Genomic DNA, 13,800 nt, shown 5'->3' on the forward strand with positions numbered 1-13,800 from the left:
TTAGGAAATTTTAGCTGGAGACGAAAGAAGGGCAGTGGGTTCTTCTGTGAAATCTGGGAGGAACTGGAGAGGACCTTTGATGATTGGATTAGGTCCCCCTGCCCCACCTGGGATCTTCCCAGAAACCTCAGGTGGTTGCAGGGAAGTGAAGAGGTTGAGAATCACTAATCCTAACCTGGCTGAGGCCCAAGCCTTGGATCATATAACTTGTCACCCATGTGATATTTGAGTGAAAGGAGGTGCTATTAATAATTACATTGAGAAAATGGATGTAAACCAGGACCATCTCAGGCAAACCAGGACATGTGTTCATCATGACCATAGGGAATGCACAGCCTCATAGCACCGACTGCTGAAAGCTATTAGGAGCTGTCCAACGATCTCATCTCACAGATGAGAAAACCCGGGAACAGAGAGGGAACATGTGCTGCCCAAACTTGGCTAAGACACACGAGTTGTGAGCAGGCTTTCCTGAAGCTTAACTCTAGAGAGTCCTCTGTGTGTATGTGTGTGACCCACCATGAAAGGACACAGCAAGGAGAGAGCAGAACTTCAGTTTTCTCTCCTGAAAGTCCACTGCCAAGAGTCAGACCAAAACCAACCCATGTCTTTTGGTTCTTAGAATTCACAAAAAATATCAGACTCCTAGACATAGAATACAAACTTGTGGTTGCCAAGGGGGTGGTGGGTGGGAAGGGATAGATGGGATTTCAAGATTGTAGAATAGACAAACAAGATTATACTGTATAGCACAGGGAAACATACACAAGATCTTATGGTAGCTCACGGAGGAAAAAATGTGACAATGAATATATGTATGTTCATGTATAACTGAAAAATTGTGCTCTACACTGGAATTTGACACAACATTGTAAAATGATTATAAATCAATAAAAAAATGTAAAAAAAAGTAGACTTTCAGAAAAAAAAATTCTCTACCTGACTTAAAAAAATTTTTTTTTTTTTAATTTAAACCACATTCCGAGTGTAATGGATTCCATTTTGGAGTTCTCCTTCTTGGAGAGCTCTTTTCCCGTCTAACCAGTGCCAGGCTAGAGGCACGTGAGCCCCCTCGCTGTCTGCTGGGTGGGTTAGTCCTGCTCATCCTCACCCCGAGGCTGTAAGCACAGCGCATTGGGTGGATTTTCTTTGTGCTGCATAGAAAATGAAGCCCCTCACAGTTGATGGTATCTTAGGCAGTGAAATAGGACGGCCAGGTTTTGAGATCTAGGACCTCCACTTAACCTCTGGGAGGCTCAGCTTTCTCTTTCGTAAGTGGGGCAGTCGTGTTTCTCTGAGGATGCAGTAAACCGATACACACAAACACCAAGCACAGAGCAGATGGTCACTGATGTGATTTTTCGGCTTCCGGAGCCCTGTGGATTTGAAGGCCCTGTTTTCATGTTGGTAAGGCTTCTAGGACCCTTTCTTACTTGCTCTGTCTCCCAAACCCCTGCCCCGTGCCTCCTTCCTTATCTAAAGTTCACAGAGAAGAGGATGAAGATAACACAGGATTGTCACCTTCATATAAGCGCCTGGGAGAGCAAGTCTCCAGGGCTCCTGGGAGGGACAGGGTCGTGAACAGACAAGGGCACTGGGCTTTGGGGTCACAGTGGGCTCAGGTCGCAGCCCCTCTACTGACAGCTGGAGTTTGGACAGGCTACATAATCATCATAGTCACCAAGTATAAAATAAGGCTCATCGTGACATCTCCTTCATACTGTCATTGTTGGTCCATTTGTGCAAACAGCTTGGAGTAGCGCCTGGCATTTGGTAAATACCTGCTGATGATTACTTTTTATGTATCCTCTGCTCAGCAGTAACACAGCCCCTGGAGAGGGTCTCAGGGCAGGAGTCGATGAAAAATGTCTCTGTGACATGAGGGGAGGGAAGAGTTTTCTGAGGTGCCCTACTTGCCCTCACCCCGGGAACCCATGTAATGCAGAGCACACTCAAGCTGGTGCAAGGCTGGACTGTCCGGGGCTAAATCCCTGCATGTCTGTTCAGGATGCTACGCTTTGCTTCCCTTAGAAGAACCTCCCTGGTCACAGAAATCAACCTCAGATACATGGTGCCTCCCCTAGGTCCATTCCTCCTCCAACGCCTGCAGGTGAGAGCCAGACACTATTGGATAAAACACATTAGAAATTATCTACAGCGTGCAGGGGTGAGGTCGTTAGTGAAGCAAGTACACCTTTAGCAAGAATGAATAAAAAGGCTTTCTATTGCCCTGGACGCAGGCATTTACACTGGCCAATAGAGAAGATTCTTTGCAAGACCACCCTGCTCTTTTTAGCTCCTTTAATGTTGCAACCAGGAAAGAAAATGCATTTAATTTGGATCGTAAGCCTTTAATTATATTACTCATAAGAAACGTCCACCTGCTATTGTGGGGGTGGGGGGGGTGCCTGTTGAGCAGGCAAAATGTTTCTTTTCCTTTTGTTTCATTAGTACATAGACACAATACATTTCAAGCTGTGATTCGCAGGTGAAGATATTAATTTTGGAGTTTGCAACCTTTTGGTAGTTATCAAAGAAGCTCATTAGGAAAGATGCATGTGCACAGAAGTGTGAATTCTCCAAACCTACAAAAGTAGAATCTCCCAGGTAGCTGAGCAAAGTCACAAAAAAATTGCTCACTGGAGCTTCGCAAAGTTTCGTATCAAACTCCTGAAATTTGCTTGCAAATTCCCTGCTGTTCTTGCCTGAGGCCCCTGCAGATGCCAAGCGTCTCCTGTGCACAGTCAAGGAAGGTCTGTCAGCTTCCATCAGTGCAAAGGAGCAGCCCTGTAGATCAGGGACAGCACCCACTTCCGCACAATTTACAGTTTGGAGTCAGGGTGGGAGAAAGGGCATGGAAAAAAAGTCATCATCAACATGGTAATGGCTGCCACTTTTGAACAGTTGATCTGATCAAGGCTTTGCCTGGAGCCTTTCATCATAACCTATGAGGGAGGCATGTCCATCATCCTCATTGTGCAGAGAGGACCTCATGCTCAGAGGATCCTTCACTTAGTGAAGGTCACATAGCAAGGAATTGGCAGAAGTAGAATACGAACCCAACTGAATCCACAACCCATCTGCTGTGTCTCCGTCAGGGGGGCTCTGAGCAGTGGACAACTGGGAAAATGGGAGAACGGGGGTCTAGAATCTAAGAAAGACAGTGTTTGTCACTAATGTTTGCAACAGGTTATTGGATGCCCTTGTATATTATTTTACAAGGGTTGCGGATTCACTTAAAATCAAAGGCAAGTGGGTGCTAAGGTCACTTGGGTTAATAATCTCAAACTGGAAGGAACTCCTTCATTCCTTTCGTCATCTTTTCCTTAAAGAGCAGAGCTGAGGCTCTCTGTATCTGACCGGCATTTCCTCTCATGCCTTCAGTCTACTCATGATTTTCAAAGAGAAAAAGAAAAGGCAGTATCAAACCAAACAAACAGCAAACACACCAACCAAAACCGCAGCCCCTGGGCTCTCTCTCCGGTCCCATGAACATTTACAGTTTACTTCGGAAAAAGAGCCACTGTGGAGTCTACCTTGTGCTCCAGGCTGGAGTCTTTAAACATCAGTGAGAATGGCTTGATATGCTCTCTTCTCAATTTATCGCCACTCCGCAAGTCGATGGTATGTTCTATTCTCTTGTTAATCTCCTCAGGCCCAGACTGGACATGCAAAGCTTGTGCAAGATGGTTTGGAAGTAGATTTATTGAATTTCTTGTTAGGGCAGCCAGAGTCTAGGGGGAAAGCACATGCAAACACCATAAACCTGCTAGTCCCCTTTGGGTTAAAAAGAAATGCAATGTGTTTAGGTTAGGTTGCATTGCAACAGTCACAGCATTCCATGCGGTTGTATTCAGTGAAACCTACAGAAATTTAATAAGTTAGCACTTGGTTCAGAGAAACACAACCTGGCAAAACAGCACATCGACAGGGGCATCTCCCTTTCCTCTGTGGAGGTGCACTGAATTCCTCGGGGTCAGGTATTTGGAGAGCTGTCGGCTTGGAAATGTTAATCAAGACCCTTTCTCTAACCAGGCCCGTCCCTGGTATGAGAGAAAGAAAACCAACACAAATAACAGAAAGGAAAATGTACCTGAAAAGCCCACAGAAGAGATCATCTCCAACCAAGTAGATTCCACATTTTCATGTGGTCTTTCCTTTAATGGTGGTGGAGAGACTTGGGGACCCATGGCTTGCATTTTTTTTTTTTTAATTTAGCATTCCTCATGGACAGATAGCCATATGTGCCAGGTTTCCCTCCTTAAACTTCATGAAGATTGTTAGATTTTTTTTACCCTTCACAAATGTTTTTTCCCCATAGACCACTATATATCTATATGTTCATATAGATATATGTGTTTAATTTCCTTTAGGCAAAAAAAATGCAAGCAGTTGCAGCCTCTCACCATCTCACAGGATTCAACAGCAGGAGGTGGGGAAGTCCAACCACTGTGGTTGGCCACTGGGTAGGGCCACATGGATGCAGAAACAGCATTGGTTTATGAAGACACACCCGATTTGGCAGAGAGGACGCTGTCTCCTGGAGACTCAAGATCAACTGGCTGGATCTAGCCCAGTGCAGTGCTTACCCACAGCTCCAACTTAAGACAACTTCTCTGACAAAAAAGTGGGAGTTGGAGCTGGAGGGAAATAGGGACGGCGATGCTCATCCCCTTCCCCCAAGAGATCTCCTCGGGGAGAAGCATGGGATGCAGCACATCTATAAAGAGGGAAGAGAAAACTGCCTCTGTACACACTCATTGCATCCTTTTTCTCTGCCAGCCTCTCATCTTGGCCAGTGTTAGACCACAGGTTAGACTGAGATAAGGTGATGGGGTCAGCAGATGGCAGCCTGTGAGAGCTGACACAGCCTGCTGGAGGCCAATGAGCCCTTCATTTACCCGTGAGCCTCAGAGAGTCATGCTCAAGGGCCATCAGCTCATCTGCAGCCACGTCAGATCTTCTTGACTCCAGAGCCAAAGCCAGAGTGGAGGGTTCAACCTCGTGGAACCTTCTAGCCCATTCCATAAGGATCCCTCCTGTGGTACTGTGGGACTACTCATTTTAACCTTCATGGAGATATCCATTGTGACCTAAATTCACAGTCTTTAAAGAATCCTATAGCAGGGCCTTATCCCTGGTGGCATTTACTGAAACCTCTTCCCCGGCCCCAGGATAAAGGATGGAGTTGCATGTGCTAACATGAGAAAGTAAAGTATTTGCTCTTAGGGCACTGGAGTTAATTTCAGCTCTGAGTACCAAGGAGGCCACCACAGAGAAAAAGACAGACCTTAGGGGGAAGTATGGCAGGCTGACAGGCAAGGAAAAGAACTGGAGTGGAGAGAAGGAAGCAGGGATCAATGTTCCAGAAAATTGAACAGCAGGATCCAAGCAGGGCCAGAGGGCTTGAGCCCTGGGGTTAAATGCTGTTAGAACAGCATCTCAGAAGGCAAAGGAGGCTGGAGTCCACCCTCCGTGGATCTCCTATTGGCTCCTTAAGCAGAAATTCTCTCCACGCAGTTTGGAAAATGACAAGATTAAGTTTCCTGTCTTGGAGAGGAGGTGGAAAAGACACTCAAGCTGCCCTCGTCTGGACGTACATTCTGGCTTAAAGATGCCAGGATGCTCCCCTGGCAGCTGCTTGGAGCTGGAGTCTGACAGCTGGAGATGAAATCAGCTCAGTATCTATGCATATTCCTAGTTAGGCACTTCCCTCCTCTTTGTAAATTGTATTTTCCTACAGTTTTCCTTCTTCGAATTAAATTGAGCCTTCCACTCTGCCAGTCCCTCATGCCTTCAACGGCTTTTAGACCTCTGGATTTCACCGAGAGGGGGAGTTTCAAAAATATTTTTGGACTGATTTATATAAATTATAGCAGCAGCAGCACAGCAGTGATTGCCACAGCTCCAGCTCTCTAATATGACCACAGTTTCATAAGAAGAAAGAGCATTCTTTTTTCAATAAGAATGCCATCAGCTCAAAACAAAGGATGGTCCTCGATATTGAATGCATTTAATTCAATAAACATCCTCATTTTTCTCATATCGATGGGGACTGTTGAAAACGTTGTCAGGGACTGGCTTCAGTCTGCAGGACTGCCTTTAGAAGACCAGGAATAGATGTTGCTTCCTGAGCACCTGGGCCGTTGGCCACTTTTGTAAGGCAGAGACCAGTGAAATCCACTCCTTTCAGAGCTCGTCTGACCCTCACAGAATTCTCCTGACTGTCTGTGTGGCTGCTTCTTATGAGACAGCAGCTTGGAAACACCTCTCTTTCTTTCATCATTGCCACCAGGTTACAGAGCTGGGATGTCAGTGATGCTGAGAATTCCCTTCTTACCCAATTCTTTTTATCCCTTGCAATTACACCCTTAGTGTTTTAATGCAGGTGGCCCATGCTCAACGATCCCTTTTCTGATCATTTGCTTTGTCAGTTACACATGAGAGTTATATATGCTGTTTGACAAGCAGTCTCTCTCAACCCACCTCACACCTTCAGGATATATATATATATATACGCTCAAGGGAAGACCAGCATCAACTCAATTAGTCAAGCAAGTTGGAATTAGGAAGGGAAACCATCTACTTTCATTTAGCCCCAATGTACTGCTGCAAAGTATGAGTGGCTTTGGGGGAGACTGTAATTTGAGATTATCTGTGATACCCTTCCTCCTCCATTAGTAATGGCCTCTGAGATTTCAGCATGTGTATCACCTTCAGTAAGATCATGCTGCCAACAGCAAAGATGCAGACACTGATATCTTTATGGTGATTCATTTGTAAGCAGTATTGGGAAAAAGTGTAACATGTCGTAGTTGCTTGTTTAGAGTCTCTGATGGAACAGGCTGTTTTTAACAGAATATGGCTGTCTCTTTTTAAGACTTACAGGACTAGTGTGAGTGAAATTGGAATCATGCTAAAAATATCGTGTTTTCAAATATGATTCCAATCTTAAGTTGACCTCCAAAATTTTGAGGTTATTCTTTTACATAAACAATTCGAGCAATTGGCTAGAGAATGAGGAAAAACTGGGTAAAATGGAAGGAAATGGGAAATGCCTTGAGACTAATTGAATACCAATTATTATAAATGTAATATATAATTCAATTATACACTAAAACATATGTTCAAATATATGTATCACGTACAATTTAAATACGATACTAAATATGCAATACAAAATGTGTCTATTTATTGACTTCAGCTGGTGTTTTCAGACATTTAAGAGGCCAGGTTGGAGCAGCAATGCTGGGAAATATCAGAGTTTGTAGCTTAGGTCGCCTCTCATGCCTGCGTCTCTTCTCAAAAAGACACTGCAGCCCCGCGTTTTATCCTAACCGAGATCCACGCCCTCCTCGGGGGTTTCAGTTGCTTCTTTACTCACCAGTGCTTAAGACAGATCAAAACCCAAATGAAAACCAGAGTCCCTTCTGAACCTAAGTTTCTGAACATAGCGTCTGGCCTGCGAGTCTCGGGGTTCTGGTGAAAATGACCACCCACGTAACCCTCTATAAACTGCTCTTGAATAGGGTAGGAAAAATCGTAATTCCTCTCAAGCTTCTCGTTCGGCTTCTGACCAGAAGACTTTTCTTTGGGGATCGTTTTTAATCTATATACACACTAACAACCTACTATTTTTTTAAAACAGATGTTACTGCTTCATGGATAGCCGTAAACTTGGATGTTTCGTAATCAGTTTGTGTCTGCAAATAAATTCTTCCCAATAAGATTTCAGACTGAAGGTGAACTCTCTAGAAACATCCAGCTTTGCTGAGTTAAAAGCACTTTAGCTCTTACGGATCACATATTCCAATATCAAAACACCCTCTAAAGCTTCCCTATCGACATTGTAAATCAGCTTCCACAGTTTCAGTGCTGGAATTCAGGGAAGTCACCACTCTCTTTCATCACTAGATCCTCTGAACTAAGTCTTTCCTCCAAATTTTGTTCCCGGGAACACAAGGATACAGGGATGCTTCTTTACAAAGAGGTTCTGTGGACCAGTCAGTTAGGAAGTGGGAATTCACTATTTGCTTACTTCCGTCTCCTGCCCTTCTTGAGAGGAGGGACTTTGTCTCTTTTGTTAATTTCATTGTCTGCAGTGCTTATTCCTGGCACTAAGTGCCTGGCACTAAGCAGCCACTCGGTACCTGTTTGTTGAATGAAAAAATTCTTATATCCTCCGGTTGGAGTATCACGGTACACGTTACTGAAATAAAGGTGCTGATAAGTTCTGCAGCAGTATGACTTTTAAACTTTGCATTTTTCAAACTTTTGTAACTACAAAACAATTTTTGCTTGAATCTCCTCAACATGTTCCATGGAATACCATTTGGGAAACGGTACTCTAAAGTTCTTCCCTGGTTTTGTTCACAACTCCTACCCAGTGGATCTGTTTCTGATCTCTGAATAGGATCTATTTACCTCCCTTCATGTGGCCACCTTCTAAAGTCCAGAGTTTTCTTCCACAGGCTAATGGTTTCAATTTCCCCATCATTCCACAGGTGACATGATTTCCACATGTGGCACAATGCTTCCTAGTTTGTCTACGCCCTGAATATACCACACTCCAGAATCAGACTCAATGCAAATGACATCTGACCTTGTGCTGGGGCCTAGGCACCTGCCACAATATGACCTATCAAACAATTACTCAGTCTGTTACACCTAATGCATTTGAACGTGTGCAGCTAGGCTGCACGTCCTACTATTTCTTTAAAAACCAATTCAGACATCGCCTTCTCCAGGAAGCCTCTGCTGAGACTGCATTTAGCCTTAGCACAGCAGTTACTCTGATGTAATTGCCTTATTGTGTGTTTGCCTGTTCCTCTGGGCTCCGGTCTCCTTGAGGATCAGGCACTGTGTTTTATCCATAACTAAATCTCCAGCATCTGGCATATTTGGTAGGTGCTTAATAAGTACCTGTGGAATCAATGACTGAATGAATGATGAATGAAGGGTTGAATGGCTGTGTAAGAATATTCCTAGGGCATTGTTTTCAACCTCTTGTTACCAAAAGGCCTGTTATTTTTTCCTTTTCTCCCCCAAATAGACTCCAAATTTGGAAAGATTCTGTTTGCCAAATTGTGTTTATTACTATTCAATCAAATGCCTAGTTTTTGATCAGCAGGAGAGAGAAGGCATTACCAAAGCAGTTGAAGAGAATCTCAGCCAAGAGCAAGAGCCTCGAAAGGCAGCCTTCTGATGCTTGTCAGTATGAGGTTTAATTCAGGTTTTTGGAATCCAGAGAACTGCCTTCCCCGTTCCTGCCTCCCAGTGCTGGCTGCTAGGGCACCACGGGTCACAGATGGGAAAGCACTAGCCTGCAGGCTTTTCTGGGACCCGTGCCTGGTTTAACATCAGCCTGGGTGTTTCCCGTGAACCAGCATAAAGCAGAAGGTGGAAGTCCCCCCGTGAAAGGGCTCGATCTTTTAGCTCCTCTGGGAGATGGATGTGGAAGCCTTGAGCTCTAGCCGCAGGTAGTTGTGACTGAGACCCCGCACTGCGGGCCAGCTTGCTGCCGATGTGGGGAAGACCCAGAGAGGACGCCCAGTCCAGCAGGCTCAGGGCCTCGCAGGGGCCCCCTTATACCTCCTTACTCTGAGATGGCTTATCCGGTCCCAAGACTCTGCTTGTTCCCCGTCTCAGGCTGGAGCCTGCTCTCAGAAGCAGGCAGGGCCACTGGCTTCCTCAGCCCACTCCTGGACCATCCTCCAATCGCCTCAGTGGCAGCATTGCCCTGTGCCCCCTTTGGAGGCCTCGGTGGCTCCATTTCAAGACTGTGGCCTGCAGGGCTTGGGCTGTGGAAAAGGCAGAGATCTTACCTTTCAGTCCCTAACCTACTTCTTGTGTCTTACAACCATAGGCTGACGTGAGGAGAAATTGCCAGGAACAAACACAGCCTGAATAAGAGTTCCCAGGTGTACACGTAGAGCGATTTTTTTTTCTCTACTGTTTATTAAACCCCCAACCAACTCCCAGAAGGGAAAGGCGCCTCCTATTCTTTTAAAGAAGCTATTTTTAAATTCTTTTTAAGAATGTTCACTTGGGAAGGTTTTGAGGTGCTCTGGCCTGCAATGATTTGCGTCTGGGGCCTCAGGAAGGATGCCTGCTGTGTTTGAAAGTGGCACAATTATTTTTTTCCTCAAATCTAGGGATAGGGGAGCAGAGGTTTCCTTGGATGTACATGTAATGTTTTTCTGGTAAGAAGTTTCTAAGTGTTTTTTTGTGTGAACACTGAGTTGGCGGGGCCTCTGGGAAAATATACACGGGGCTTCCCAGAGTCCGCCGCATAACAGCTTTTTCTTCTTATAAAAATGGAGGTGCTGGTGAATTCGACGATTCTTCCCTAAGCAAGGTGTGTTAGTCAAGATTGTCGTGACTTTCCTGTCTGTACTGAGATAACGGAACATCACATCCAGATTGTAGTCTGATGGCTTTGCAGAGAGGGGTGCTGTTTACTTTCTCTTTTCCTTTTCAGGTGTTTATGTCACTATGATCTGCTTTCCAAACAAAGCAAAAGAATGTTTAATGAGCTCTTACTGTGGGAGGAGGTTTACGGGATACCGTGATGGGAAGAGGTTTAAGCAATTTTCATCATCAGCTCATCGTTTCTGCTCCAGGAAACAAAGTAACAAGGGCCCCCTCTGTTTGCTGAAATAATAGTCCCAAAGTTTCCAGCCAGCCGGCTGCAGGGTTCCAGCGCCCTTCTGTAGCCTGATTCCTGATCCTCAGTCAGGAGCCAACAGTGTCAGTCTGGGGCCCAGGCTGTTTGGACAATCATTGCTTCTCACCTTTGGGCAGAGCTGGAGGTTTGCAAGTATTTCCTGGATGTTGCATTTGACAGGGAGTAAAGGATGTGTAAAACCCTTTGTCACTTTGTGGTCTGAAATTTCAACCTGTCTATGATTAAGAGAGCAAGACAATGATGGGGAGGAACCCCTGGTTCTGGCAGATCCCACAGTAAGCATTTACTAGTTTGCTACTGATTTGAACCCCACAAACTCACTCTTGACCTTCTGACTAATATTGATAAGGTGGATTATTAAGACAGTTTATTTATTTTGGGGTTTTCGGTCCCAGATGTGCTAGGCTCCCTTCCTAGTGTACTTTCTCTGACATTAAATGCCTTGTTCTTTGCTTCAGTACATCCCACTGGTGGGTCCAGGCTCTGGGCACAGACATTCTGGTTTTGGTTCTCTTTGGATGGAGTGTGGATAAACGGTCAGCTGTGTTTGAACTTCCAGGCTGATCACAATTCCAGGTGACTGGGCAGATTTCTCAAAATAAGGGAACTCAGAGCCCACAGAAGGAATCGCCCATATTCCAGATTTTGTCCCCCAGCCCTGGCCGAAGGACATCAGAGCCAAGTTACCCCAAAGCAAGTGGTGTCTGACACTGATTCTGTCCTGCTAGAAGCTTGTCTGGCTCTGTTTGACCAATTCTCTGTTAGCTAGTTCAGGATTCCTTACTCGGATTTTATCCTTTGAATTCCTCAGAAAGATGCTAATCTTAGTTTGGAGATGTGATTCAGTCGTTACACCCTTGGATCATTTTAAATCAAAAATACTTCTTAAACTTCTGCAGAATTGGCTGAAACAGAACTTGACACATCCATTTCGACGTGGCCACTTTGAAATTACATGCTTTGAGGCAAGCTGCCAACTGAATTTGTAGCTTTTAAAAGATCGCATCCGTAGTGATGTTTAAAAGAGGTACTCACATCCCAGTAATGACCTCATCGCAGGGTTGGGTGGAGGGGGCAGAGGGGTGGGGTGAGCATAGGGAGGGAGGAGGCAGGATTCCTGCTCTGGACGTGACTCATGGGTTGGGGGAGAGAGAGGCTGACACGCTGATGGGATCAAAGGATAGGTGTGAATCAGAGTACTCCCAGCACTGAAATGGCTGGGCCGAAATAGGCTGTGGCTGGAGAGGTGACCGCTGTGCCGTTGACCAGGTGACCTTCTGGGTTGGCTAATGGGTTGGCTTGGCAGTGGGATAATTTCAGCTCAGGAAAGGAACAAACAAAGATGTATCAGGACCTAAGTTACTCAGTCATTTTGTGACCATCAAAGATTGTAAATTTTCCAGAAATGTCAATGCCATGGGGAAAATGAAATATGTGTGTGTGCGCACGTGTGTGTGCGTTTGCACGCGCACACGAGTTTATATGTGTCTTTGTTTACTTGACAGGAATTTGGAGAAAACTGAAATATAAGAATCACCTAGCTTTTATCTTTTTTTTAGGATCTGAAGTAGCTCTTTTCATTTAAGACAATGACGTAAGTATTATATCATGAGTTGCTGATAAACTGCCCCCATTTGGTTTTGTAAGTCTATAGGTCTCATTATAGAATTTGGTAATTATGGTTAGTGATTGGGGACTTCCAGAATTTGTCTCCAATTGGCCTGACCTTCAAGAATCCAGCCTCTCTTGCTCGTCCTCAGTGATGGGGACAAAGCTGGGGAAAGAAGAAACCAGGCAGGTGGCTTCTACTTCCTCTTACTCTAACTTTCTCTATCACACGTTTTTCTGTTGGAATCATCTAACTAATTTAGCTCTTGGCTATCATTATTCCCAATGTTTGCTTCTGAGTTTATCACTTAAGAACAGTCCTGTGTCTAAGTAATCCAAGACATGGACTCTTGAGTGGATGCTACCGCATATGACGTATACAAAGCCCTTATCATCTCATGGTATGAAGAGATCCCTTAGGAGACTAAAGGAGATCTAAAAGTCATCGAGTGGGAAGGAAACACTGGAATCCAGTGGTTCACAACCCAAAATTCACAATAGTAGTTTGGAGAATTCTACTCCAAATTAGAGTAGAGGTGTGACATGTGTGAGGGCCTTTCAAAACGTTCCATTAATACCCAAGGAATTACAACTGTAACTCCTTTTCAGAACAACAAAGATGCCAAGTGTCTTTGCTCTGGGCTGGAACTGAATCACCTTAGAGCGATACCACCTTCACTTCCTTGTTCAGAGCAATAGCAATGGTGGGTCATGACACATGCGCCAACTCACTTTTAAAAAGGGAAATACAAATTCATTCACACCAAATGCAATTTTCTTTGGGAAAGAAAAACCTTCATACATATGAATTGTACCAGGTCAAGACAATAAAACGTATCCTTGATGGAGAAAAGATGGGAAAATCCTGATGTAGCTCGAAGAAGAAATTTCACAACGACAAATCTTAGCTTAGTTGTAGCAAAACTGACACCAAGATTAATAAAACTTAAGTCTCAGTCCTATTCTTTCAAATAGAGGAAATGAGTCAGAAAAAAAAAATCCGGATTTTTGCTCTTTCTTTTCCTATCTATCTTCACATATTTAAAATATCATGCATTCATCGATTCCAGCTCCTCAGGCCACGATTTTATGGCTCCCCAAACAACTAGTCAATCCCTGGTGAAACAAGAGTGCGACTAGTTTGTTTAGAAAAGCTTCAGCCAGTTGTCAGTCACGGGGTGACCAGAGGCTGCATCTTGTGCACCTGCCAACTTAAATGCATCTCCAGACCTGCAGTTCTACGTGAGCCACAAACTCATCGCTGCCGTTATCTTTTCCACCTTAGCCTACCTCTAGAACTTCAGCGAAAGGGAGGATGATGAGTCAAAGCTAATGGATCAAATTGCCTACTTAATCCACTCAACGCTCTCTGGAAGGCTTCAATTCCATTTGCCTTTCTGAAGAGATTGAAAAACCAGACCCCTCTCTAATGTCTCTTCCTGGCTGAACTCAGCTGATATTTTCGGAGTCAGGGCTAAGAACAGCCTGGGGAGTTTTGTTGTCAG

General features: G+C 44.7%; 1 protein-coding gene across 3 annotated transcripts in view; it reads right to left on the reverse strand.

Moving 5' to 3' along the window:
• ADCY8 (adenylate cyclase 8) overlaps positions 1-13,800 on the reverse strand; it is a 192,768-nt gene that overhangs the window by 68,025 nt on the left and 110,943 nt on the right. For 2 of the 3 annotated variants that reach the window (XM_045508451.2, XM_074353082.1), the window contains exon 8: positions 3,537-3,734. The exons of the other annotated variant lie outside the window; for it this stretch is intronic. In XM_045508451.2, the coding sequence (XP_045364407.2) occupies positions 3,537-3,734 (198 nt within the window). The remainder of the gene's footprint in view (positions 1-3,536; positions 3,735-13,800) is intronic. 3 annotated transcript variants of the gene reach the window in all.

Source organism: Camelus bactrianus, chromosome 25 (assembly GCF_048773025.1).
Source record: "Camelus bactrianus isolate YW-2024 breed Bactrian camel chromosome 25, ASM4877302v1, whole genome shotgun sequence".
In the NCBI taxonomy this organism is placed as follows: domain Eukaryota; kingdom Metazoa; phylum Chordata; class Mammalia; order Artiodactyla; family Camelidae; genus Camelus; species Camelus bactrianus.